Source organism: Agelaius phoeniceus, chromosome 22 (genome assembly GCF_051311805.1).
Source record: "Agelaius phoeniceus isolate bAgePho1 chromosome 22, bAgePho1.hap1, whole genome shotgun sequence".
In the NCBI taxonomy this organism is placed as follows: domain Eukaryota; kingdom Metazoa; phylum Chordata; class Aves; order Passeriformes; family Icteridae; genus Agelaius; species Agelaius phoeniceus.
The window spans coordinates 1,395,809-1,418,972 of record NC_135286.1 but is presented as its reverse complement, the minus strand read 5'-3'; the positions used below and the strand labels follow the sequence as shown (position 1 = coordinate 1,418,972).

Here is a 23,164-nt window from a genome sequence, read left to right as displayed (position 1 = left end):
TGGCACAAGCTAAAGGATTCAAAAGGAAGCCAGGCTTGGCAGACACGGGGGGAGGAGGGAGTGGGGAGATGAAAGAAGGCCTCTCTCCAGCTTTCCCTTCCAGTTCCCACACTCAGCCGGCGCAGAGAGCTCCTAATGATTCCCAGCCGCACCTGGAGGAGGAGGAGGAGGAGGAGGCCTGTTTGTGCAGCCAGCAGGACAAGCCCCCATCACCCCGCCCCTGCCATACGGGGTGGCCCCACAGCCCCCCCAGCCAGGTCACCCTGGGTGACAAAGTGCCTGAGGTGCCACCCGAGGGGACGCGTGCCCCGCGCCAGAATTGGCGCTGAGGAAAATCTCTGCTCGCCCAGCTTGGGGGGCTTCAAGCACTGCCCCTCCCCGTGGAGGGGGGTGGGTTGGGGACATTCCGGGGGCTCAGGGGGCAGAGATGCCCGTTCACACGCCCCAAACACGCACCCGAAGGGAAGGAGCACCAGGGGAGGGCGGGGATGCCATTAGGGCACCAAGGGAGGGGACATCGGCCACCAGGTCACCCCTGGCGGCACTCGCAGCCCTCCACGCCCTCTCGTGGCACCTGCTCAGCACCACAACTGTCCCTGTCCCTGTCCCCATCCCCATCAGGGTGGGCCCGAATTCCAGCACGGACAGCGACGTCCACTCGTGCTCCGATTCCCACCAAAAGTCAGCGCAGGCCGGGGAAGCCACGCTTCCCTCATAGTGCATTAGAAGCAGATTTTCTCTCATTTATCGTCCCCTGGCATCCTCAGCTTCTCTGGGCAACTGGTGCCAGGGCCTCACCGCTCTCAGAGGGAAGGATTTCTTCCCAATGTCCAATCGAAATCTACATTTCTTCAATTTAAACCCACTCTCCCTCACCCTATCACTCCACGCCCTTGTCCAAGTCCCTCTCCAGCTCTCCTGCAGCCCCAGAAGGTCCCGAGACCCCCCTGCTCTGCTCTGCTGCCCTCCTAGGGGGGATGATGGCACAGCCCCATCCGGCACAGCGCTGCCAGCCGAGCTTTGAACGCAGCCCCGGTAACGGAGCCCTCGCTGCAGGAATGGGAAAGCGCCAGCACGGGCAGATCCCCGCCCCCGTGGGCAGCGCTGGGAAAACCAGGCAGCTTTTCCTAAAAGGAGATCTCCAGGAAGGGGGAGCAGGGTGGGTTTGCTCTGTGTGTCCAAGATCTTTGCCCTCTGGCTCCAGCCCTCTCGGGTTTTGGTTGTTGATTGCTGCCCCGAGATGTGCAGGGTGTCTCTGCTTCGGCCCACACAACTGAAGAACGAGTCTGGACTCTTCACTTTTCACTCTTGAGGTTGTTCATTAATTCTTATCTATAAAATTTTCCTTCTGCCCAGCCAAGATCTGCTCAGCAGGGCAGCCACAGGCACTCTGACTGCCCCAAGGGTGGTGTTGTCCTTTTATACTACAAACTACATATAACATATTTACACTTAATTCCCAATACCTACCACCTATGTTAGACAGTGCACTTCTACTCTAAACCAATCCCAAAGTGCCAACATCACTGCAGAAAATGGAGAACAAGAAGAAGAAAGAGAAAGGCTGGACATGCCCAGGTCCCTCCATCTTGTCCCCATAACCCCCATTCCAAAAATCCCTGTCCAAGTTCACTGTCTAACATAGGTGATTGTAAACATGTTATACGTGGTTTGTAGTATAAAGAGACAAAAGGATAAAGAGGGCGTTCAGAGTGCCTCTGGCTGCCCTGCTGAGCAGACCTCGGCTGGACAGTGTCACAGACATCTTTGCATGAAAAATCTTTTCTTTAGGATTTTTCCTCCTGAGAAGCTGAGAGGCCTCAGGAATAAAATGCAAACAATGGTTATCTGCTGCTGTGGAATGCAACAGGTGCATCTGGGATTGGGCTCATGTGGTTGTTTCTAATTAATGACCAATCACAGCCCAGCTGGCTCAGGCTCTCTGTCCAAGCCACATACCTGTGTTATCATTCTTTTCTATTCTTAGCTTAGCCAGCTTTCTGATGAGAACCTTTTCTTCTATTCTTTTAGTATAGTTTTAATGTAATATATATCATAAAATAATAAATCAAGCCTTCTGAAACACGGAGTCAGATCCTCATCTCTTCCCTCATCCAAGAACCCCTGTGAGCACTGTCACAGGACAGGAGAAAAATTTTTATAGATAAGATACAATAAACAACTCTGAGACCGAAAACTGAAGAACTCCAATTCCTTCTTCGAACGTGTGGGTGGAAGCAGAGACTTTTCATGTGTCTGGGGGGGTTCAATTAACAGCAGAACTCCTGAGAGAGCATCTCCCGAGGAGCTGGCCCAGCTCGGAGCTGCTTCTTGGCAGGGAGGCTCCAGCAGCAGCTCCACGCCCGCCCCGTTGAGTCACGGCTCCGCTGGTGGCCCTGGCTGTGCTCAGGGGGGACCATTTTAGGCACTGGTGACAGAGGTGTCAGCGAGCACGGCTAAAAATAGCGGTGTTGAAGGGGACGAGATGGTCGGGCTGCTCAAACCCTGGCACGGCCCCGGCGGTGCTGATAGCGAGTGCCCTTTGCTTGTTCTCCTGCCTCCAGGTCCCCTTATCTGTCCTTCCAGCTCGGGGTGATTCTGTCACCCTGTCACCAGGTCCCCTGCCCTGATATTTTATCCTGCAGGCTCCTGCTCGGGGTTGTTGGTGCCTGTTCTGCCCTCCAGGGAGGATGGAAAACTGAACAAAACTGTAAAACAGTAAAATTGATGTAAAACTGCAGAGGGGCTCCCAGCTGGGCCACAGGACAGACCTGGATTTGTGTGAGCCCCGCACGCCGGCATCTGCAGGGGTTTCACTGCACTCCAGAGCACTCCTGGGTTTCTGCTTTCCCTCCCTAAGGAGCTGGAATCATCCTCTGTTCCCTCTGGAGCATTCATCAGATTTAGATTCACCGTCCTAGGAAGCGCTCAAGGCCAGGCTGGACAGGGCTTGGAGCACCCTGGGACAGTGGGAGTGTCCCTGCCCATGGCAGGGAGTGGCACTGGGGGATCTTTAAGTGGCACTGGGTGATCTTTAAGGGGCACTGGGTGATCTTTAAGTTCCCTTCCCAAACCAGTCTGGGATTCCATGATTCTGCCACGGTGATGGGGAAACTGAGGCAGGGATGTCTCACAACTCCCCTGGTGCCCAGAAAAGGACCAGGAGAGCAGAGTCCAGGCTCTGCCCGACCTCCCTGCCACGCTCATCAGGGGTGTCCCACTCTCTCAAGACATCCCACGAGTTCTGGGGGTTAAATCCTGATCTGTCATGAGCAGCAGCTCCTGCTATTCAGGGTGGTGATTACCTCGGGAACATCTGTGCTGACAATCGCTGAGTGGCAGCATAATTCCCACCAGCTCTGCCTCCGCCTCCTCCTCCTCCTCCTCCTCCTGCACGGGCTTCCTTTCAAAGCACGCTCCCTGCAAAGCCCTGCCATGCCTGATCAAGGGAAAAGCTTGGAGGACAGGCAGCAGAATCAAAACCCCAGGCTTGCAGCAAATCCCAAATCCACCTGCACAAAGCTCCCCCTGTCCCTCGGTGTCTCACAACCAAGGGCTTGGGGTTGTCCTCGCAGCTTTTGGCTTTGCTGTGGACATCCCGACCTCCCAGGGCTGCGTGGACACACCTGGGCTGGATCTGTGGAATCTGTGCTGGAATTTGATTTCTTTTTCTTTTTTTCCCCCTCCAAGCATCTGGTGGAAGAACACAGCAGGGCTGGGGCTGGGCTGGGGGGAGGCAGGAACACTCTGCTGAGGGCCATCCATCCCTTAAATGAACACCCAGAGCAGGGATGCTGCCCCGGGGCCCACGGACATTCCTTGGCTATATTTGGTGATGGATGGAGAATTTGCTGCTTCCCCTCGGTCCATCTGTTCCCCTGACTGGCAGGGAGGAGCTGCAGTGTCGCTGCTGCTCGGATGGAGCAGCCATAAATCTCATAAATCTCCTCTGCTGAGCCTGTGCTGCCTCCCACCTGTTGGCTGGGAGAGGATCAAGCTGACAAAAGTCTCCTGCCAAGCTGTATTTTTATCCAGGGCTCCATCACGAGCCCAGGTGCCCCACAAAAGCTGCTCACGAAGCACAGGGAGGTGTTTGGATCACAGCACATCCCACCCCTGGAATCCCACCTCTCCCACAGGTCTCCAGTCCCAAAGCAGGAGCTTGAATCACATTTTCTGAATTCCCTTAAACCCCCAAAACCCCTTTTTTCCTTCTTGTCACGCCTGCCCCATCACCATAAAACCTGGGAGGTCCCAAGCAGGGAGCCAAACACGCATTGTGAGAACAGAGGGAGCAGGGCTGGGACCAGCACGGTTTTATTATGGAAAAACACCCCGAGGGATCCCATTTACATGGCAAAAAACCACCGGGGGACAATGAAGCGAAATCCACAGCAACAACACACAGCAGGAAAAGTCCAGTTGTCAGCCAGGACAGGCAGGGCCCTGTGAGAGCAGTGCCCATCCCAGGGGTGACCCCAGGGACCCTCCCCAGCCCCAGAGGACCTGAGGGAAGTGCACAAACAGCGAGTCCTTGTCCTCCAGCTGCAGGGATGGAGGAGGAAAAATAAAAAAACAAAAGCAGAGGGAGCCACGTGGATAAAAGCAAAAGGGGCAGCCATGGTGGGAATGGAAAATCCTCCTTGCTTGGGGGGGATATGGGGAGGTCTGGCTCAGCTGGGGCTCATTCCTGAGCCCCACACCTCCCAGGGGGCCCCTGAACTGCCCTGGCAGCAGGAGGACCCAAAGCAGGGTCACTGAAAGGCTGTCCCCAGCTCCCTGTGCACCTCAGGGCCTGGAGAGGCAGCAGGAATCTGCTCAGACCCAGGGTTCTACCCCAAAACCACAGCCCAGCGCTTCCCTGGGCATCCATCTCCCCCTGCCAGCAGCAGCATCACCTCTGGATCGTCCCACGGACACATCCCCTGTCCCCAGCCCCAGGGCTGGCTGACAATCCCATTCCTCCTGCAGCATCCTCTCCCCTGCACAAGCCGGGCTTGGCTGGGCTTCCACCATCTTCAGGAAACACCTTGGAAATGTTTACTGGCTGTGCTCCCCCTCCCAGCTGCCAGAGAGGCCTCCAAGAGCCAGCTCAGATCCCAAAATCCTGGGTTCACATGAAAAAAGACGAGACCTGTCTATAAACCTGAGCGCTGGAGGATGTGACACTCAGAAACTCATTTCTCCCAAGATTTTTTGTTTGTTTGTTTGGATTTCAGACCTTCCTCCGAGGTGTTTGTCACCCAGATGTGACAGTTAACAGTCTGCCAAATAATTTTTTTTGGGGGGGGGAAAAAAAGTGCAATTTGCTTTTCACTGCTAGAGCAGGATTTAGTGCAATGAGAAAAATCTGCAGAGCCACTGGAGGCAACACCAGCTTGGTTATTTACATATTCCTCAAAAGAGTGATAACTCCAGCTCCAGCCTCACTGTCTGAGCTGAAACTTCCCTGGAAAGAGCCAGACACACAACATGGAAAATTTCAGCCCATGGTATTTGTAGAAAACTGGCTGATAATATTGAGCACCCTTCCTGCTCATGCAAAAAACCACCAAAAATAATAAAGAGAGGAAAAGAAAAACCCACGAGGAAGAAATAATCTTTACATTTTCCTCCCGAGTGTCTCCTTTGGGACAGGGCTTTGAGCAGAAATGTCAGCGTGATTTTCACACCAGTTTCTCTCCCATTGATTTCCCATCCTGTTTTTTTAATCAGAGATTTGGTTCTCTCACAGCATCGCTAACAGTGGTGTCTATTTTAGGAAACACCAGAGGTTTTAAGAAGCTGAGGAGAAAAAGATTATCAACTCATATGGGCTCAGCCTGGAAAGGGAGGAAAAAAATCCTTTAATTGAAATCCCCAGGCTGAAATTCTGTGCAGATTTACCTAAATGGACTTCAAATGATGTCCCTAATATATCAAGGCCTGCTTTTAACTTAATTCAAGCCCTGGGCATGCGTCTGCAGCCCTTGGACAAGCTGGGCTTTGGATGCTCGCTGAGATTATTAGTTTTAAGTGCTAAATCATGCAAGTGTGAAACCCAAATATAAAAACCTGGCCCAACAATACTCCAGCCCAAAGCTCCAAGCAGGAAACAGGATTTTTTTTTTTTTAGTATGTTAAGTATTTGTTTCTATTTTTCCAGATTTAAGCTGGCAAAATCTTGGTGAAAGGACAGACACTGAGTATTTTCTGGTTGGAGAGCAGCAGCTGGGGCTGTGAAGGAACAATATCACGGTTTAATTCCAGTTCAAAGGGACAAAATTTTGTTCCAAAGCTGCTTGGAAGGCTTTTGAGCGCTCCCAATTTTCCAGTTCAGCCTAAACATTTGCTTGGGAAAGCCAGAAGGCTTTGGGAGTCACTGGGGGTTTTAAATAAATAGGTTAAAATAAATAGGTTAAACCTGCCTGGCACAAAGATTCCACACAAGGCAGACCCATCCTCGAGGGGTTTTTGCCCGAGGCAAGTGCAGAGTGCACAGATGAACCGGGAAAACATCTCCTGGCACAGAGGAGCCCCCAGCCCCACGAGGAACAGCAGCAAACAGAGGCACCAAGGACATTTTCCTCCTCTCTCCTGCCCCTAACCCGGGGGGGATGAGCCCCCATTCCCAGAACAAACACCCCCTGCACGAGCAGGGAGCCTGGCTCACGGGATGAGGTCCACGCTGGGCTCTGGGGGATCCCCCCAACCCCACTATTTGCTGTTTGGGGTCTGCTGCTTCTCCTGCGCCGGCCGCTTGTGCTTCTGGGCCACGCCGTAGGGGACGTGGGCGGCCACGGCGCCCATCTCCTGCGCTCCCTCCACGTGGAACATCTGGTCGTCGAAGAAGATGTGGGGCCTGATCTTCCTGAGCAGAGGGCCCTTGGGAGCCCCTGCCAGGAACAGAGCCTCGTCCGTCTCCAGGCCCCAGCTGCGCAGAGTCTTTAGGGCGCGGGCGCCCGAGCTGGCCGCGCTGCGCGCCGTCACCAGGTACGTGCGGATGGGACACTCCAGCCTCAGCCCCTTGGAGTAGAACTTCTTCTGCAGCTTCCCCAGAGCCTCCAGGAAGCCCTTCAGAGGGCCCTGAGGGAGCGAGAAACCTTCTGTCAGCCTTTCAATCACCAGCTTCATGTCATCACCCTGTGAGCCACCCCAAAAATGGCCCCAAACCATCCCCTGTGCCACCACCCCGTGTCGCAGACATCTTTTATGGAAAATCCTTTCCTGTGGATTGTTCCTCCTGAGAAGCTGAGAGGCCTCAGGAACAAAATGTAAACATTGCTTATCTGCTGCTGTGGAATGCAACAGGTGCATCTGTGATTGATCTCATGTGGTTGTTTCTAATTAATGGCTAATCACAGCCCAGCTGGCTTGGACAGAGAGTCCGAGCCACAAACGTTTGTTATCATTCTTTCCTATTCTATTCTTAGCCAGCCTTCTGATGAAATCCTTTCTTTATTCTTTTAGGACAGTTTTAATATAATCATAAAAGAATAAATCAGCCATCTGAAATATGGAGTCAGATCCTCCTCTCTTCCCTCATCCTCAGACCCCTGTGAACACGGTCACAGCCTCGCTGTGGCTTGATCCCAGAGTTTGGAGCATCTCATGGGGGCTGCTTCACTCCCAGAGCTTTCTCCTGCCCTTAGCCCAGCTGTACCTGTGCCAGGGGCTTGTTCTCGTGAGCCTTCTCGTGCTCAAAGAACATGTCCAGGCCGTGAGCCTTCACAATCTGCTCCGACTCATCCGAGAAGAGCACGGCGTCCCCGTCAAACGCCACCCTCAGCTGCTTCTCTGACACCTCCAGGTCTCTGCTGGGGCTGAAGATGGTGGCTGCAGCAATCCCTGAGGATGAGGCAGGAGGTGGCAGTTATCCAAGGATCCGGCCTCGTGGAGGAGCAGAGCAAAACACGACGGGCTGGGAGCAAAGCGCCGCAAGGAAACGCGAGCAGGAGCCCCTGCAGCTCGGCCCCGAGAGCTTCCACGGCAAAAACAACCCCCCCCAGATGACAAATCACCCTTTGCATACAAGAATTAAGGAGGAAAAACACCTCCTTTGCCTCGGGAGAGCTGTGGAGCTGGAGGAAAGGCTCATTTCTATGGAAACTGGAGGCTCTTTGGAGCGTCAGAGATGTGGGGCGAGGCAAACCTTAAGTGCACGTTGGATTAGGGACATGGAAATTGGAGTTATCCTTCCTGGGATCAACCCCCTGAGGGCTCCAGGCTCCCCCCACTGCCCCCCTCCTTGAGCTGGACCCCAGACTCACCCTCTTCAATGGCCCCACTCACTTTCTCGGCGTCGGAGGAGAGGTAGAGGTTGGTGTGATAGGCCTTGAGGTAACAGATGGGGCTGTTCCCTCCCGTCATGCAGAACCTCTCGATGAACAGATCTGGGGGCAAGAGGGACCCTGGGGTGAGCCTGGCTGCCCCCCAGACCCAGCCTTGGTGCTGGGAGGGCTGGGGTTAATCCTGGTTCTGCTGCCCAACAGCAGGGCCAGCAGCCAGAGTTCCTCCCCCCCATCCAGTTCCTGCTCAACACCCAGAAAATCCGGGAGAAGCGTAAAAAAACGGGAGAAAACATCTCCTTTTCTTGGTGCCCAGCAATGCCACCACCCAAAAGCCACCAAGGCCAGCTGTGTCCCCATCTCACCATAGTGGTTGATGCTGTTGATCAAGCGAACCCCAACCTGGGCGTGGTTGTTGGTCATGAGGACGATGTCGAAGAGCTCCTCGCTGTCGGGGTAGAGCTCACGGAGCTGAGCATTCACTGCCTCCAGAGCCTGCAGCACCCCAGGGAGAGGGGGTGGGTGTCAGCCAGGCCCCCCCAGGCATGGCCCTGACCCCCTTCCCACCCAGCAAAGCACTCCTGGTCACCAAATCCACACATCTGGCCAGCCCCAGGGGTGGTGCTCAGCCCTTCCCACCAACAAAATGCTCCTGGTCACCAAAATCCCCACCTCAACTACACTCCAAGCCAAGCTGGCATCAGCTGGGAAAAAATAGATTCATTTTAGTGGGGGGGAGGAAAAATTCCACCTAGCTACTTCTCTGTTTTTAAACATAAAAGGTTTGGATTTATTAAATGAGGATAAATTAGCTCCAAGTTACAGATAAGTGTTTTTCAGGCAATCAGAAACAAGTCCTGCCCCACTGAGCTGATTAATCTATTTATTGGGAATGGGCTCCAGCTCCCAAAACTGCACTAATTGCTACAGGAGTTAGAAAATAATTTTCCAGTTTGAAATGCCTCATTTCAACATGTCAGGATTAGAAATTGGCCGACTCGGGAGCAAGGCTAAACTCAGCCAATTTACAAGAATAAATAAATTGTAATAATAATCATAACTACAAAACAAAACAAAAAAAAAGACAATTCCCTAAAGGGAAACTTTAAATGTGATCCAAGGAGATGATTTGTTCAATTCTTGGGCTCAGGATGGAAAATCCAGCCCTGGAAACAGCACATCCCTTGCTGGGAGGTTTGTCTGCCCTCTGCTCCGTGGCTCGTGTCCATCCTGGCCCCACATGAGCTCTGTCCCTCCCCAGGATTTCTGCTCACCTTGACGAAGGGGAAGGCAGCCCCGGGGAGGAAGGGCTCATTCTCGTGGTCCAGCTGGTATTTCACATAGGCCTCCACGCCCTGCTCCGTGTAGATCTTCTGCTCCTCCTCCATGCGGAACAGCGCCCGCGAGGACACGGCGATGGTGATGGCGTTCTCAGGCTTGGGCTGTGGGCACAGGGACAAGTTAGGGAGGGACAAATTAGGGAGGCAGCCCCAAGGTGGATCCCCCAGCATGAAAGGCCACAAGGTGGGTGACACCTCTGAAATGATTTGGAGAAGGACAGAGCGGCTGCATCCCAGCGCTTCCACAGATGAAGCCCTGTCACACACATCTTTTATGGAAAATCCTTTCCTGTGGATTGTTCCTCCTGAGAAGCTGAGAGGCCTCAGGAACAAAATGTAACCAATGGTTATCTGCTGCTGTGGAATGCAACAGGTGCATCTGGGATTGGCCCATGTTGGTTGTTTCTAATTAATGGCCAATCACAGCCCAGCTGGCTCAGACAGAGAGTCTGAGCCACAGGCCTTTGTTATCATTCTTTCCTATTCTATTCTTAGCCAGCCTTCTGATGAAATCCTTTCTTCTATTCTTTTAATATAGTTTTACTATAATATATATCATAAAATAATAAATCAGCCTTCTGAAACATGGAGTCAGATCCTCGTCTCTCCCCTCATCCTGGGACCCCTGTGAACACTGTCACAAAGCCCTGATGCTCCATCCCCACACATCTGGGACGCCTCAGATCCCACTGCCAAGCCCTCCCACTGCAAACAGGCTCCCAGAACCCGTGCAGACCCCAGGAGGAGCTGCTGAAGGCCGTGCAGATGGAATTTGTGTGGCTTTTCCCACCCCCCAGGCAGGAACGAGCCGCGCTCTGCGGCTGAGCCAGATCCGCATCCCGTGATGCCGTCCAGATGTGACAAACAGCCCGTGCCAGCTCAGCTCCTCCAAACACTTGATACAGCTATTGTGGGTGGAAACATGACAAACAGGTGGTGCAAGCAATGATTTATGAGTCATTATTATTGATGTTTGAGGGCTCCATCCAAAACCCAAATCCAAAACCTCCTCCAGCTGAAGCCAAGGAGGCGCCTCCAGAGGGACGTGGCAGGGACAGAGGGGACAGAGGGGACAGAGGGAAAGTCAAGCTCATCTTGACCCCCACCCACCCTCCCTCTGTCCCCTGTTAATCCCCATCACTCACTTGCAAGCACAAAAATAAGTTAATTACCGATGGCCAGTGAGCAATCCTGGCTGCCAGGACAGCAAATCCTACAGAGGGACAGTGGCACAGGGAGCTCCTGTCCCCTGCAGAGGAGCCCAGCGAGCAGGACAGGGCTTGGGGGCTCTCTGAGAAATCCTGTCTGTGAGCACTGCAGGAACACCTCACCCCCTGCTCCTCTGTGCCTTCCAGGATCCTCTGAGCCGTGAGTAATCCCCTGGCAATGCCATTTGCTCAGGGTGGAGGGTGCCTCCTCCAGGTGCTCCAAAGTTCAAGCTCCCACCCTGCCCAGGGCTGAACTTTGCAAGGCCAGGGTGCCCCATCCACACTGGGCTCGCCCTGGAGCTGGCTCTGCCCTCAGCCCCACCCAGGAATGAGTCAGTGGGAGCCTCCACGCCATTCCCAGCACCAGATCCACCCCAGGCACCTCTCCAGAGGCTGCATCCACTCCCAAAATCCCCAAAATCCCCCAAATCCCCAGCAAAGCGATTAAACAGCGGGCATTAGGACGAGACCCAGATTAGCTGGGGCTGAGAAGATCAATGTGGGCACAGGGATCCCTCTCCCACAGCATTTTCAGGGAATCAGGTCCTGTTTGGAAGTGGCTGTTTTAGGAAAGCAGGGGAGCAACCCCCAGCACAGGCAGGACCTGGTCCATGACACCAGCACTGCTCCAAGTGAACCACAGCCAGGTCCCCAAGGAGTGTCAGCTATTAATTGGTCACAGGCCAAGCCTTGGCACTTCAGCTCATTAATTAATAACTCTGGAGTCATGGGCCATTTATTAGCTGAAAATATTAATAACTCTGAAAGGTCTTGGGACATCCGGCCATGAGCTGGAGTCCTGCTGCTCCATCCTGCTCCAGAGTCCCTGCAGTGCTGGCTGGCCAGGAAATCTTCCAGGTGTTTGCTCCCTGATCCTGGACCGGGGTCAGCCCTGCAGGGAGATTCCCAGGAGAGAAAGCAGGTCAGCAGCCCAGATGTAACAGCACTGAGGCGTGTTCCAGGGGGTGAGGAGGATGTTTGGGGCCACAAGCCAAGCCGGGCGCCCAGAGGGAATTTCCACCTCCCTCTCCACACCTTGCACAACAGCCCCGGCTGCTCAAGGTCCCTTCCCCGCCTCTGAAAGGCACCAGCCCTCGGGGAGGTTCATTTAAGAGGCAATAAACAGAGCAATAAAAATAACCCTGGGCTCCAGGCCCTGCCTCTGCCCCGGCGTGGGCAGCTGGAGCCCCAGGGGCCCGAGGGCAGGGAGCTCTGGGAATGGGATCCTGCCAAGGAAGATTTGCACCTTGTGGAGCACTCGGGGCAGGAAAGTCTCACCCGGGTGCTAAGGCAGCTCCCAGCTCTGGCTGGGCTGGAACAGCCCTGCTGTTCCCTGGGAAATGCTGACATTTGGAAAAATGAGGCGATTCTGCACTGCGAGGAGGGATCTGCATTTTGACATTTCTTTGAAGTGGATTTCATTTGGAAGCATTCCCTCCTCGAGCTTGTTTGGATGCCTCTCTGTCCCCATTAGTGCTGCAGATGGTCATTGCAATGCTCCAAAATGAGCTTTAAAAAGCCTCAGGAACCACAGCACCTCAAATCCTCCCTCTGAGTGCTGCTAACAGCCCACCCAACCCCACTTTTCCCCAGAAATTGAGATGTTTCAAGGCAAATATTCTCCTTTTGCAACAGGAAATGTGTGCATGGGAGGGGTCCCGCTCCCAGCCCTGGCTGGGCTGGATTTGGTCCCACAGCCTCCATCCCACCACAGCCTCCTGCTCTGGCTGCCTCAGCCCCGCAGGGTTTGGGCTGAATCACAAACTCTGTTTTCCCCTCAAAGCAGCATCCAAGGTCAGCCAAGGTCGGTGAAAGCTCATCCAACACAAGTCCAGGCTCTGCTCAGCTGAATCCAACTGAATTTGGGGATTCATGGTGAGCTCCTCTTCCTTCCCATGGGAAGGTCAGGTCCAGCCCCCTCCTGAACCTTGAGCAAGAGATTAATGATGGGTTTAAGAGGAGTGTGAGGGTGTGGGGAAGGTCCCATCCCAATCCTGGGCCCATCCCTAGGTTCAGCCAAACAGGAGGGACAACCAGGGACGTGTCAGAGGAGCATCAGCCACCGGCACAGCTCCAGGAGGTCCACAAGGCCCAAACCCCACCTGAGAAGTGTAAAAAGACCTTTCCAGCAGGCTCCAGCTCCACTGAGTGCAAACCCCAGCCCAGACCCCGAACCCCCCAGTTTTGGGGTGAAGGTGCATTTCAGGAGTGACTGCAAACAGCCCAATTTCTGCTTGCAGATCCAACAGCTGGCAGCCTTTAAATCGCTGCCCTAATCAGTAAATCCCCAGCAGCCCCCCAAGGATTAGAGGCAGATATTTGGAAATCCCACAGGCTCCCAGGGCGTGCAGTGTCCTCCCACCCATGAGAGCCAGAGGTGCCCTCGGTACCACCCAACCCCAGAAGCTCCACTGCCACCCCTGGAGGAGCCACACTGGGGACCCCATCCTGCACCCCTGGATCCTTTTGGTTGAACCCAACTCCATCCTAAAATCCTGCAGGAATTCTGGGCACTTCCCTGGGTGCTGCAGAACACCAAATTCTTGTGATTAATTCAATATTCAGAGGATTTTCGACATGGAAAGGGAGGAGGAAGGGTTTCCTCCATGGTCAAGCATTGTCCCCACTCCTGCATCCCAAAAGTCGCACATGGGTGAGAGGGATGGGTCCCAAAGGGTGCCCAGAAGAAGGTAGCCAGCAGAAAACCAGCTCCCACTGTCACCAGAGAGGCTGGGGACATTTCCAGCATTGCTGAAGGGTGACAGGTCTCATTGCTGACCTCCCTGGCAGGAGCCAGGCTGTGGGCAGAGCTACGACCACTGCAAAGCAGGAATGCCCCATGAACCCATTCCCAGCCAGGAATGGCTGCCCAAAATCACCTCCCAGCTCTCTCCTGCTCCTGTAGGGCCAGGAGGACAGGAGGACAGACAGACAGACAGACCTGGCACCCCGAGGGCACAGACAGACAACACCAAACCCCATTTCCTGAAGGAGCCCCGGGCACCACCAGCCCCCTGCTCAGGATCAGATTAAAGTTCAGGCTGGTTTGGAGTTTTCCAAGAACATTATTTATACTGCAGAAAAGCGCCCTGCAGCCGTCCATCAGGGGCTGGCAGCTGTGTGAGGGCAGCTGAGCTGGCTGCCCACAGCCCCCAGGAGAGGGGCACAGAGCCTGGCATCACCCCCAGCCCCACAGGGCACAGCCCAGCTGCAGGATGTGAGCACCCAGATCTCAGTTTGCAAAGCACATGGCTGCCCCCCTCCCCGTGCCTCAGTTTCCCCTGGTCAGCGAGCTGGCTGCAAGGAGAGGAGGAGCCTGGCCTGGCATCCATGGGCAAAGCACGGGCATGAAAGAGCAGGAGCTGCATCCTGCCACCAAGCCAGGCTGTGCCCCTGCTCTGGGCACAGGCAGCAGCAATGTCAGCTGGCACAGGGTCCAGCAACAGGGCTGAGGGAAGGGAAGGCACAAGGGCTGCCCCAAATGAGGGCTTGGATGTGTCCCCTCGTGGAGAGCTCACACCCAGAGCTTTGCCACAGGAGGTGCCAGCAAGGAGAGTGTCACAGGAGGTGCCACAGGAGGTGCCAGCTGTCACCAGGTCCAGCCCCTCTGCCAGACCCCAGGTTTTGGGGGTCCCACGGCCCCAAGGGTGGCTGTGGCTGTGTCTGGGGAGGCTCAGAGGCTGCAGGGACAGGCGGGCACAGCTCCCAGCCCTGCCAGCCCCGCTGCCACTCCGGGACACGGCCGCACTTCCAGGCACTCCCGTGGCCAAAGGCGGCAGCTCAGCCCTCGTTAGATAACACAGGCTGTCCTCCCTCTGATCTCCCGGGGCAGTGACATCCCTGTGACACCCCTGTGACACCCCTGGCCCAGCGGCTCCTGCCTGTCCCCGGCTCTGTCAGTGCCACCCCTCCTGTCCCTGCCAGGGCCTCCCGCCTTGGCACAGGGGACAGGCAGCTCATGGGGCACCGGGCCACTCTGCAAGGACAGCTCAGCCCAGGAGGGAGCCAGGAGCACCACAGGGACCTGCGGGAACCCAGGGGGATCTGGAGAGACCCCAGGAACCGAGCGATGCCATGGAGGAGCCAGTGGGAGCACCTGGAGAGAGCTGGGGCATCCCCAAGGAGCTGGATGGAGGCAGGGGGGGCAGAGAAACACCAGAGACACCACGGGGGACCCCACAGAGCCCGGAGGAGACGGGGAATAGGGAAACACTCAGGGGGACCCCAAAACTCGTGGGGGAAATGGGGTACCAGGAGGGATCCTGGAGAAAATGGGGAACATGGGAGACACTCAGGGAGACCCCAAAACTCGTGGGGGAAATGGGGCACCGGGAGGGACCCCTCAGAGCCTGGAGGAAATGGGGAACATGGGAGACACTCAGGGAGACCCCAAAACTCGTGGGGGAAATGGGGCACCGGGAGGAAACCCAAAGATTCTGGAGGAAATGGGGCACCCACAGACACCCGGGGGGTTCCATGGGGGAATCCAGGGAAGATGCGAACCCGCAGGAGCTGGGACACCTGGAGAGCCCCGGCAGGGGATGGGGCAGGCGGGGAGCGCGGGGGCTCTCACCGATTTGGGTTTCTTCTTGGGGGCGAGGTTGTCGTAGAAAGCCTTGGCTTCATCCCAGGGCCGGCCCGGCGCCCCGGCGGGGCCCGGCGGCTCCATGGCCCGGCGGCTCCGGGGCACCGGCGGCAGCGGCGGCTCCGCTCCGTGCGCGGCTCCGCTCCGCGCGTCCCGGCAGCTCCCGGAGCCGGGGCCGGCCCGGCGGAACGCGCTTTATATGGCATCCCATGAAGCTCCGGGCTTTCAGTCCACCGGGACACGCGTTAACCTCTTCGGGACCGAGCGCTCCTCGCCGCCGCGCTCCGCCCGGTGACACCGGGGAGCTGCGGGGAACTGAGGCGGGGGAGCCCCCGCTCCGGGGCACAGAACGGCCGGGAGCGAGGGGAAGGGGCTGGCGACAAAGGTGGCATCAGCGGGACACGGAGCGGGAGCGGTGGGGCAGCTCTGGGGACGCTGCTCGGTGCCCGGTTGGTCGCTGCTCCTGCTGTCCCCAGGGTCTGGGGTTGGGGCATCCTTGGGAGCACAGGGGGGACGCTCAGGGAGGACAGAGGGGTGGTGGGACCCCGCTCCGTGCCAGGGTGACCTGTGCCGTTCGCTGGTTCATGGTGATTCCGTGGTGCGGGTGTTAATTAAGGCTCCGCTCTGCCGGGAGTGCTGGTGGGAGCAGCCGCAGAGCCGCACGCTCAGCTCAGGTTGAAAATTCCACCGCCGTCAGCAGCCCCCCAGAAACCATTGGGGAGCAGGGGGTGCATCCCAGAGACCAAAACCCAAAAGCCAGGAAGGGGCAAGGGATGGAGATCTCACAGGACAGGGTTTTACCCAAATCCCTGTGCTCCAGCTAAAGAAAAACCCTCCCTACAGACCACAGCCTTGTATGTTCCATGAGACCGATCCAACACCGAGGTCCAAACGGGGAGAGCAGAGCCCTCTGTGTGCCGGTAAGCAGGGCTGGCTCCAGCAGCCCCAAACCCTCTGGGAATTCAGCACCGTTTCAGCCTCACAGATTTCCTTTCCCCAGGGCCTTTGCAGCTCCTGCTGGGGAACACCTGAGCTTCCTTCGGGGTGCAATGAGGGAGCTTGGCGGGCTCCAGGATCACCGGGCTATTCTTGGAGTTCTCTCTGGAGCTTTTGAGTTGCTGCCCTTTCAGGCAGCAGCCCTGGCACGTCCCCAGCTCCTGCAGGGTGGGAGAACCTTCCCTGTTCCCTCTTCCCCAGGCACTGCTGAGCTGCAAACTCACACGTGCTCCTGGAAAGCACAGCGGCCAAAGCCGAGGGGCAGAGCTCTGCCATCAGCAGCTCTCCTAAAAATACCCTCCCTGCCGTGGTTTTGGCACCCTCCCATCCCGTGCTGGACACACCAAAGGCTGGGGAATTGCAGGGTGCAGGTGGGATGGGGTGAGCTGGGAGCCAGCCCTGCCAGATTGGTTCCAGAGAAGGATTAAAATTTGGTGAGAGCTCCTTAGCAACAGTCACTGTCTGTGCAGGCTGCTGAGGGAGAGGAACGGCCGGAGGAAAATCTGGGCTGGGAAGATGGGGGTGGAGGAAAGAAGGACAAAGATGCACAGAGAGCAGGGCCCAGCTGCTGACAGGTGGAGCCCAGGACAAAGCCACCAGCCCTGAGGGAAGGGCACAGCCGGGGCCAGCTCCTGGCTGGCAAAGGAGACCCATTTCCAGAGAGGTTTGGGCTCTGGGGCTCCCCACCCCAAAAGGGACATTCTCTTCCCCAGAGCTGCCTGCACCACTGAAGGGTTTCAACCTCCAAGGCTCCCCAGCCTGTGCTGTCCCCAAGGGTTTCTCCACCCCTTGGGGTGTCACAGGCTTGGATGAGACCCCTAAAATATTCTCAGCAGTGCAGTGTTGTCACCTCACTGTCCCCAATAAACCATCCAGAGGGGGGCACCACACACAGGGAACAGTTTATTTTTCCCTTAAAAAAATAAGTAAGGACTTCACCATCTCCTAACAGACACCACAGCCACCAACACCACAATGTGCGGACGAAACACCGACCTGGGACAGGAGGGGTGGATGCAGCAGGCTGGGAGCAGGGAGGAAGGAGACAGATTTGTTTCTTGTGGCCTCAGAGCCTTTCCAGGAGGCTCAGCAGGAACAGGACCCATCCACACCTCCCCAGAGCCCCCATCCAGCTGTCCCCACAGCAGTGCCACGCACCCAGGAGCAGCACCAGGACCTGCCTTCCACACCCACAGCCCTGAGCCTGCCTCCAGCTTGGCACTGCAGGCCTCACCTCCGTTTCCAGGAGGGTCAGATATGCCACAGAACACCCAGGGCAGATGGGGACATGACCCACCTGATGGGATGGAGGGTGGCTGCTGGGATGGGACATCCAGGGCTGGCTTTGGACACTTCTGTTCTCTGCTGGAGTGTCCTGACCATGCCTGGCTGTTCCCAGCAGGGAAAATAGAGGTGGAAGAGCTAAAGCTGGTGCAAGACCCTGCCCTGGCCTCTCCAGGCAGCCTTCCAGGGAACTGCCAGTGAAGGAAGGACCAGGAGCAGGACTTGGGGCTTTTCAGCCTCCCTGGAGACTTCACAAGCCAAGAAGTGGGGAGAAAACAGCAGAAATGGGACAGAGCTGGTCTCAGTTAGGAACAGGGAATGGGGCAGGTGGAGCAGTGGGGGAAAGCAGGGAGAAAGCAGCAGGGATGTGGGAACAGCTGGCCCTGGTCAGCCAGGACACACCAGGGGCTGCAGGGCATCCATCTCCAGGCTGGGAGAGGGCTGACAATGCTCAGAGCAAGCTCTGACCTCCAGGGTGTGCAACTGCCCAGGATGCAGCTGGAGCAGGGGCAGCAGGAGGGATGGAAGGTGGCTCATGCCTGGGGCCAAATGGGGGGAACAAAGGGGATTGAAACCATCACAGGGGGCAGAGTTTGGCTGCAGCCAGTCCAGCCCTGGGCGCCAGGGCTCTATTTTTGCATGTCACACTGCAGGAGCAGGACAATGGAGGGGTCGCTCTTCGCGGCCTCCTTGAACTCCTCCAGGGAGATCTGGTCATCCTTGTCCTTGTCCATCTTTGTGAAGATCTTGTCCACTCGCTGCTGGGGGGTCAGCCCGTCCTGGTTCATCCTCATCATGATCACAGTCCCCACCATCTTGTAAATGGCCTGGAGGAGGATGAGAGCGGGAATCAGAAGGAATGTTGGAAGGACACGAGACCCCAGGGCAAGGCAGGGGATGGGGACAGGGTTGGGACTCTGTTGCTCCAGAGTTGAGACGGGGTTGCTGCTCTGTTGGGACCCTGTTCTACCAGATCCACACCAAGCACCTTTCAGACAAGGCTCTGCGGCACAGAAACGTTTTATGAAAAATCCTTTCCTTAGGATTGCTCCTCCTGAGAAGCTGAGAGGCCTCAGGAACAAAATGTAACCAATGGTTATCTGCTGTTGTGGGATGCAACAGGTGCATCTGGGATTGGGCTCATGTGGTTGTTTGTAATTAATGGCCAATCACAGCCCAGCTGGTTCGGACACTCTGTCCGAGCCACAAACCATCATTCTTTATTTTTCTATTCTTAGCCAGCCTTCTGATGAAATCCTTTCTTCTATTCTTTTAGTATAGCTTTAATATAATATATATGATAAAATAATAAATCAAGCCTTCTGAAACATGGAGTCAGATCCTCGTCTCTTCCCTCATCCTCAGACCCCTGTGAACAGGGTCACAGCTCTGGGTAGGAAAATTCATCCTTTGGTGCTAAAAGGGACCCCATATGTGTGAAAAGCCTGGGGAAAGCAAACAATCCCCGCTGGTTTGAAGCTCTGGTACCTCAATGATCTCCAGCATCTCCAGGCGCGTGATCTTCCCATCCCCGTCCAGGTCGTACATCTCGAAGGCCCAGTTGAGTTTCTGCTCAAAGGTGCCCCTGGAGGTGACAGACAGGGCACAGATGAACTCCCTGAAGTCGATGGTGCCATCCCCGTTCTTGTCAAAGGTGCGGAACGCGTGCTGGGCAAACTTGGAGGCGTCTCCATAGGGGAAAAACTGCGGGAAGGAGAGAAGAGGAATGGAAATGAGGAGGGGGAGCTCGGCATGGAGGCTGCTCCAGCCCCCCAGGCAGCACTCAGAGCCCCAGCTGGAGCCCACCTTGATGTAGAGCTGCTGGAACTCCTCCAGGTTGAGGATGCCGGTGGGGCAGTCCTTGAGGAAGCCCTTGTACCACTGCTTCAGCTCCTGCTCGCTGAACTCCGTGCTCCTCACCAGGTCATCCAGCATCTCTGGGGCCAGCTTGCTGCTGTGCTTGCCCATGGCTGCCCCCTGGAAAGGAAAATCCACACCAGGCTGGAGAGGGATGCTCCTCCCAGGCCCTCATCCAGCCTGGATGATCCTGCATCCCTCTTCTCCTTGCTGGAGCTGATCCACCTGCCTGATGGGTGTCCATGAAGGACAGCAGCTGTTGCAATGGAGATGTGGCTTTGGCCTTTGCTCCTGGAGGTGTACAGGAGCTGGCCTGGAGGTGTACAGGACAGCCCACCAGGGCAGCCATCAGCATCACCCCATCCCCTGGATTCATTTTGGGCTGAAGGAAAACACTCAGAAAGCAACTGAAAACTCAGAACTCCTCCCACTGCCTTTGCCAGAGCACGATCACAGAATGGTAGAATGGTTTGGATTGGAAAGGACCTCATTTAGCTCCAGCCACACTGCCATGACAAGGAACACCTCTGACCAGCCCTTCTCCAAGGATGGGACAACAAAGAATCTGCTAGTAGGGCACATAAAAATGTCCCTGGCACCACAGGCTGTGCAGCATCCAGCTGGCCAGAGAGATGCCAATCCTCCTCCTTGGGGAAGACGGGGTCTGTAAGGCTCCATTTACTGCTTCAGGCTAGGGTTACACCAAGGGTTAGGGTTTAGGGTTACACCAGGGGTTAGGGTTTGGAAACCACAAAGCCCAGAGCTCCAGGCACACTGCAGCTGCCAAAGGCATCCCAAAGAGAACACAGAATTTCCACAACATGGCTGCCTCCATGGCCTTTTCCTTGGAACCAGCCTTAGCCTAAGGCTGCTATTCCTGCCTAGAGTTAGGGTTTAGGGTTATACCTAGGGTTAGGGTTCTGCAAACCACAAAGCCCAGAGCTCCAGGCACCCTGCAGCTGCCAAAGGCATCCCAAGTAGAACACAAAACTGCCAAAATACGGCTTCCACCACAGCTTTTTCCTTGGAACCAGCCTTAGCCTAAGGCTGCTATTCCTGCCTAGGGGTAGGGTTAGGGTTCTGCAAACCACAAAGCCCAGAGCTCCAGTCACCCTGCAGCTGCCAAAGGCATCCCAAGGGGAACCCAAAACTGCCACAACATGGCTTCTGCCACGGCTTTTTCCTTGGAAGCAGCCCCGGTCCGTGGTGTGCAGCAGCAGCAGGGAGCCCTGGCAGGCCCTGGCTGTGTGGGCAGTGAGCAGAGCCCGCTCTGATACGCGCCGTGCCCGCTCCCACGCATCCCCGGCTGCCAGCGCCGCTCAGCCCGAGCAGCAGATGGTTCCCCGGGAGCTCCTGGAGCTTCTCTCTCCATGAAGTTGAGGAGAAGTTCACCTGGAGCCCAACCAAGCGCCGTGTCCTCCCTGGGATTTGCTGTGCTGGCTGTGCTGGCCAGGGGCACACGGGGGGACCCTGGGATGGGGGATGTGGGGTTCCTCGTGCTCCCAGCAAATCCCACAGGCAGCAGCTCCTTCCTGCCCCATCATCCCACCAGCATCTGTCACCGTCTGCTGTGGAAGCACGGAGCCCAACCAGCCCTGGCAGCCCCAGGAGTGTCCAGACACCCACAGAGCACGAGGCTTCCCCAGCGACCCCAGCTCGGCTCCACAAACCCCCCTGGCACTGTGGTCTGGCTCGAAATTGCTGGCATTGATCATAAACCATGCCAGGCACTCTACACGGGCAGATCTGCCATGATCCAAGTCCTCCCACGGATGGAGGATGCAGTGGCTGGGACTCCAGAGCAGCATCCTGAGCTCCACAGCCCTCAAATCCCTTTTCCAAGCAGCGCCCAGCCATGCCAGGGCAGGGGACAGCGCCCAGGAGGGAACCACACGCTCACCCCAAAGCAGCAATTGTTCAGCAGCTGCTGCTCCCAAAACCGGACAGAGGGGTGGCACTACGGGTGTCCCCCCCAGCCTGCAGCAGCGCCCCTGGATGGCACCCAGGGAGCAGGGACGGGCCCCGGGGATGCTCTCCCCACCCGCACCATGGGACGGCTCCGGGCCACCGGCCCCGACCCCCGCTGGAAGCGGCTCCCGGGAGCATCTCCCGGCACCTGCCCCGACGGCTGAACCGCGTCCCGGCCCCGCGGGTGCGGCTCCAGCCCCCAGCCCTTACCTGTGCTGCGGCGCGGGCAGGCGGCGGCTCGGCGGGGCCGGGCGGGGCGCGGAGCCGCTGCCGGTACCGGAGGGGCCGCGGTCCAGCCGCCGGCTCTGCCCGCGCCGCTCCCGCCCCTCTTGTAGCCGCGGGCCCCCCGCCCCCCCGGCGGCGACGCTCGTCCATTGGCTGGGAGCGCTGTCAATCAGGCGGGAGGGGCCGGGGGTGGGGGTCGAGGTGGGATACTGGGGGGTACTGGGATGCTGGGAGGGGAAATGGGGCCGGGATGCGGGGACCGGGGGCAGTGGGATCCCGGGGATGCCGCCCCCTCACCGCCTGCCCTGGGGACACTGGGACACGCCAGGGGCTCATGGCTTGGCACAGGCACGGCTGAAGCACACAGGAGACAGGGACAAGAAAACCACTTTGATCTCCAGAACCAAACGTGGAATGTTTCCATGGAGATCGCCGAGCGCTTTTCCCGGTGACCTTGGCGTCCTGCTGTGATCCCAGGGACACTGGGCCCGTCCGAATCTGCCCCTCTGCATCTGCTGCCCACTGGGCCTGGATGAAGTCTTTGGCCAGCCAGGGCTGCTCCCCATCCCATCCCACCCCATGGATCCCACCCCATCCCATCCCACCCCATCCCATCCCATCCCACCCCATCCCATCCCATCCCACCCCACCCCATGGATCCCATCCCATCCCATCCCATCCTATGGATCCCATCCCATCCCATGGATCCCATCCCATCCCATGGATCCCATCCCATCCATCTCATCCCCAGTGGGCTGTGGGGTGCCATGGGGTGCTCAGCCCTTCTCCAAGGCAGCTGCCCTCAGGTGCACCCACCTTTTCTGCACTGGAGGCTGCAGGAAGCAGCAGAAAATGCCCCAGCTGCAGGTGACACAGGGCTGGGTTACAAAAACCACGAATATTTGTGGGGTTTTTTGTAGCAGTGGGGCTGAAGGGCTTCATCCTCCTCCCCCCAGGGCTGGACGTGGCATCTTTGTGCCATGTCCCCGGCCAGGGCTGGACCCCACCTGGAATGAGGCGATTCTGCCCCACGGATTTTGGGTCACCTCCACAGCCTCTGCTGGGCTCCGTGTGGCCCCAAAGCCTCTCCGTGAGCGTCCCCGAGAGCCGGGGGAGGGATGAGCCCCCCCGGCCTCTCGGGCGGTTCTGGGATGTGGAGTAGAGAAGACACCAATTAGCAGCTCTGCAAACCGCCCGTGCCCGGGCTGCTCCGGGGGACTGAAAAATTAATGAGGGCTTAATTGAAGCAGCGCAGGCTGCCAGGGCTGAGAGCGGCCCGGCTCAGCCCACGGGAAGGGGGAGCCGGAGGGGCTGGGAGAGGCAGGGGAGCCCCAGGGATGCCCTTGGGATGAGGATCAGGGTGACGGTGTGGTCCTGGGATGTCCCTTTTGGGGCCCTGACACCCCAAGCCGTGGTGCTGGGGGTCGTGGAGGG

At 57.0% G+C, this 23,164-nt stretch overlaps 2 protein-coding genes across 2 annotated transcripts; both read right to left on the bottom strand.

The window, feature by feature from the left end:
* Positions 1-4,301: 4,301 nt before the first annotated feature.
* On the bottom strand, positions 4,302-15,603 carry NT5C1A (5'-nucleotidase, cytosolic IA). Its single transcript, XM_054648242.2, has 6 exons — positions 15,389-15,603; positions 9,542-9,709; positions 8,633-8,762; positions 8,250-8,372; positions 7,643-7,827; positions 4,302-7,065 (listed from the first exon to the last, which is right to left on the bottom strand). Exons 1-6 carry the CDS (start codon positions 15,482-15,484, stop codon positions 6,697-6,699), a joined length of 1,071 nt encoding a protein of 356 aa, XP_054504217.1. The 5' UTR covers positions 15,485-15,603; the 3' UTR covers positions 4,302-6,696.
* Positions 15,604-17,286: 1,683 nt separating this feature from the next.
* Positions 17,287-21,865, bottom strand: HPCAL4 (hippocalcin like 4). The gene is made up of 4 exons (XM_054648241.2): positions 21,716-21,865; positions 19,487-19,657; positions 19,169-19,384; positions 17,287-18,507 (listed from the first exon to the last, which is right to left on the bottom strand). Exons 2-4 carry the CDS (start codon positions 19,646-19,648, stop codon positions 18,310-18,312), a joined length of 576 nt encoding a protein of 191 aa, XP_054504216.1. The 5' UTR covers positions 19,649-19,657; positions 21,716-21,865; the 3' UTR covers positions 17,287-18,309.
* Between the last annotated feature and the right edge of the window lie 1,299 nt (positions 21,866-23,164).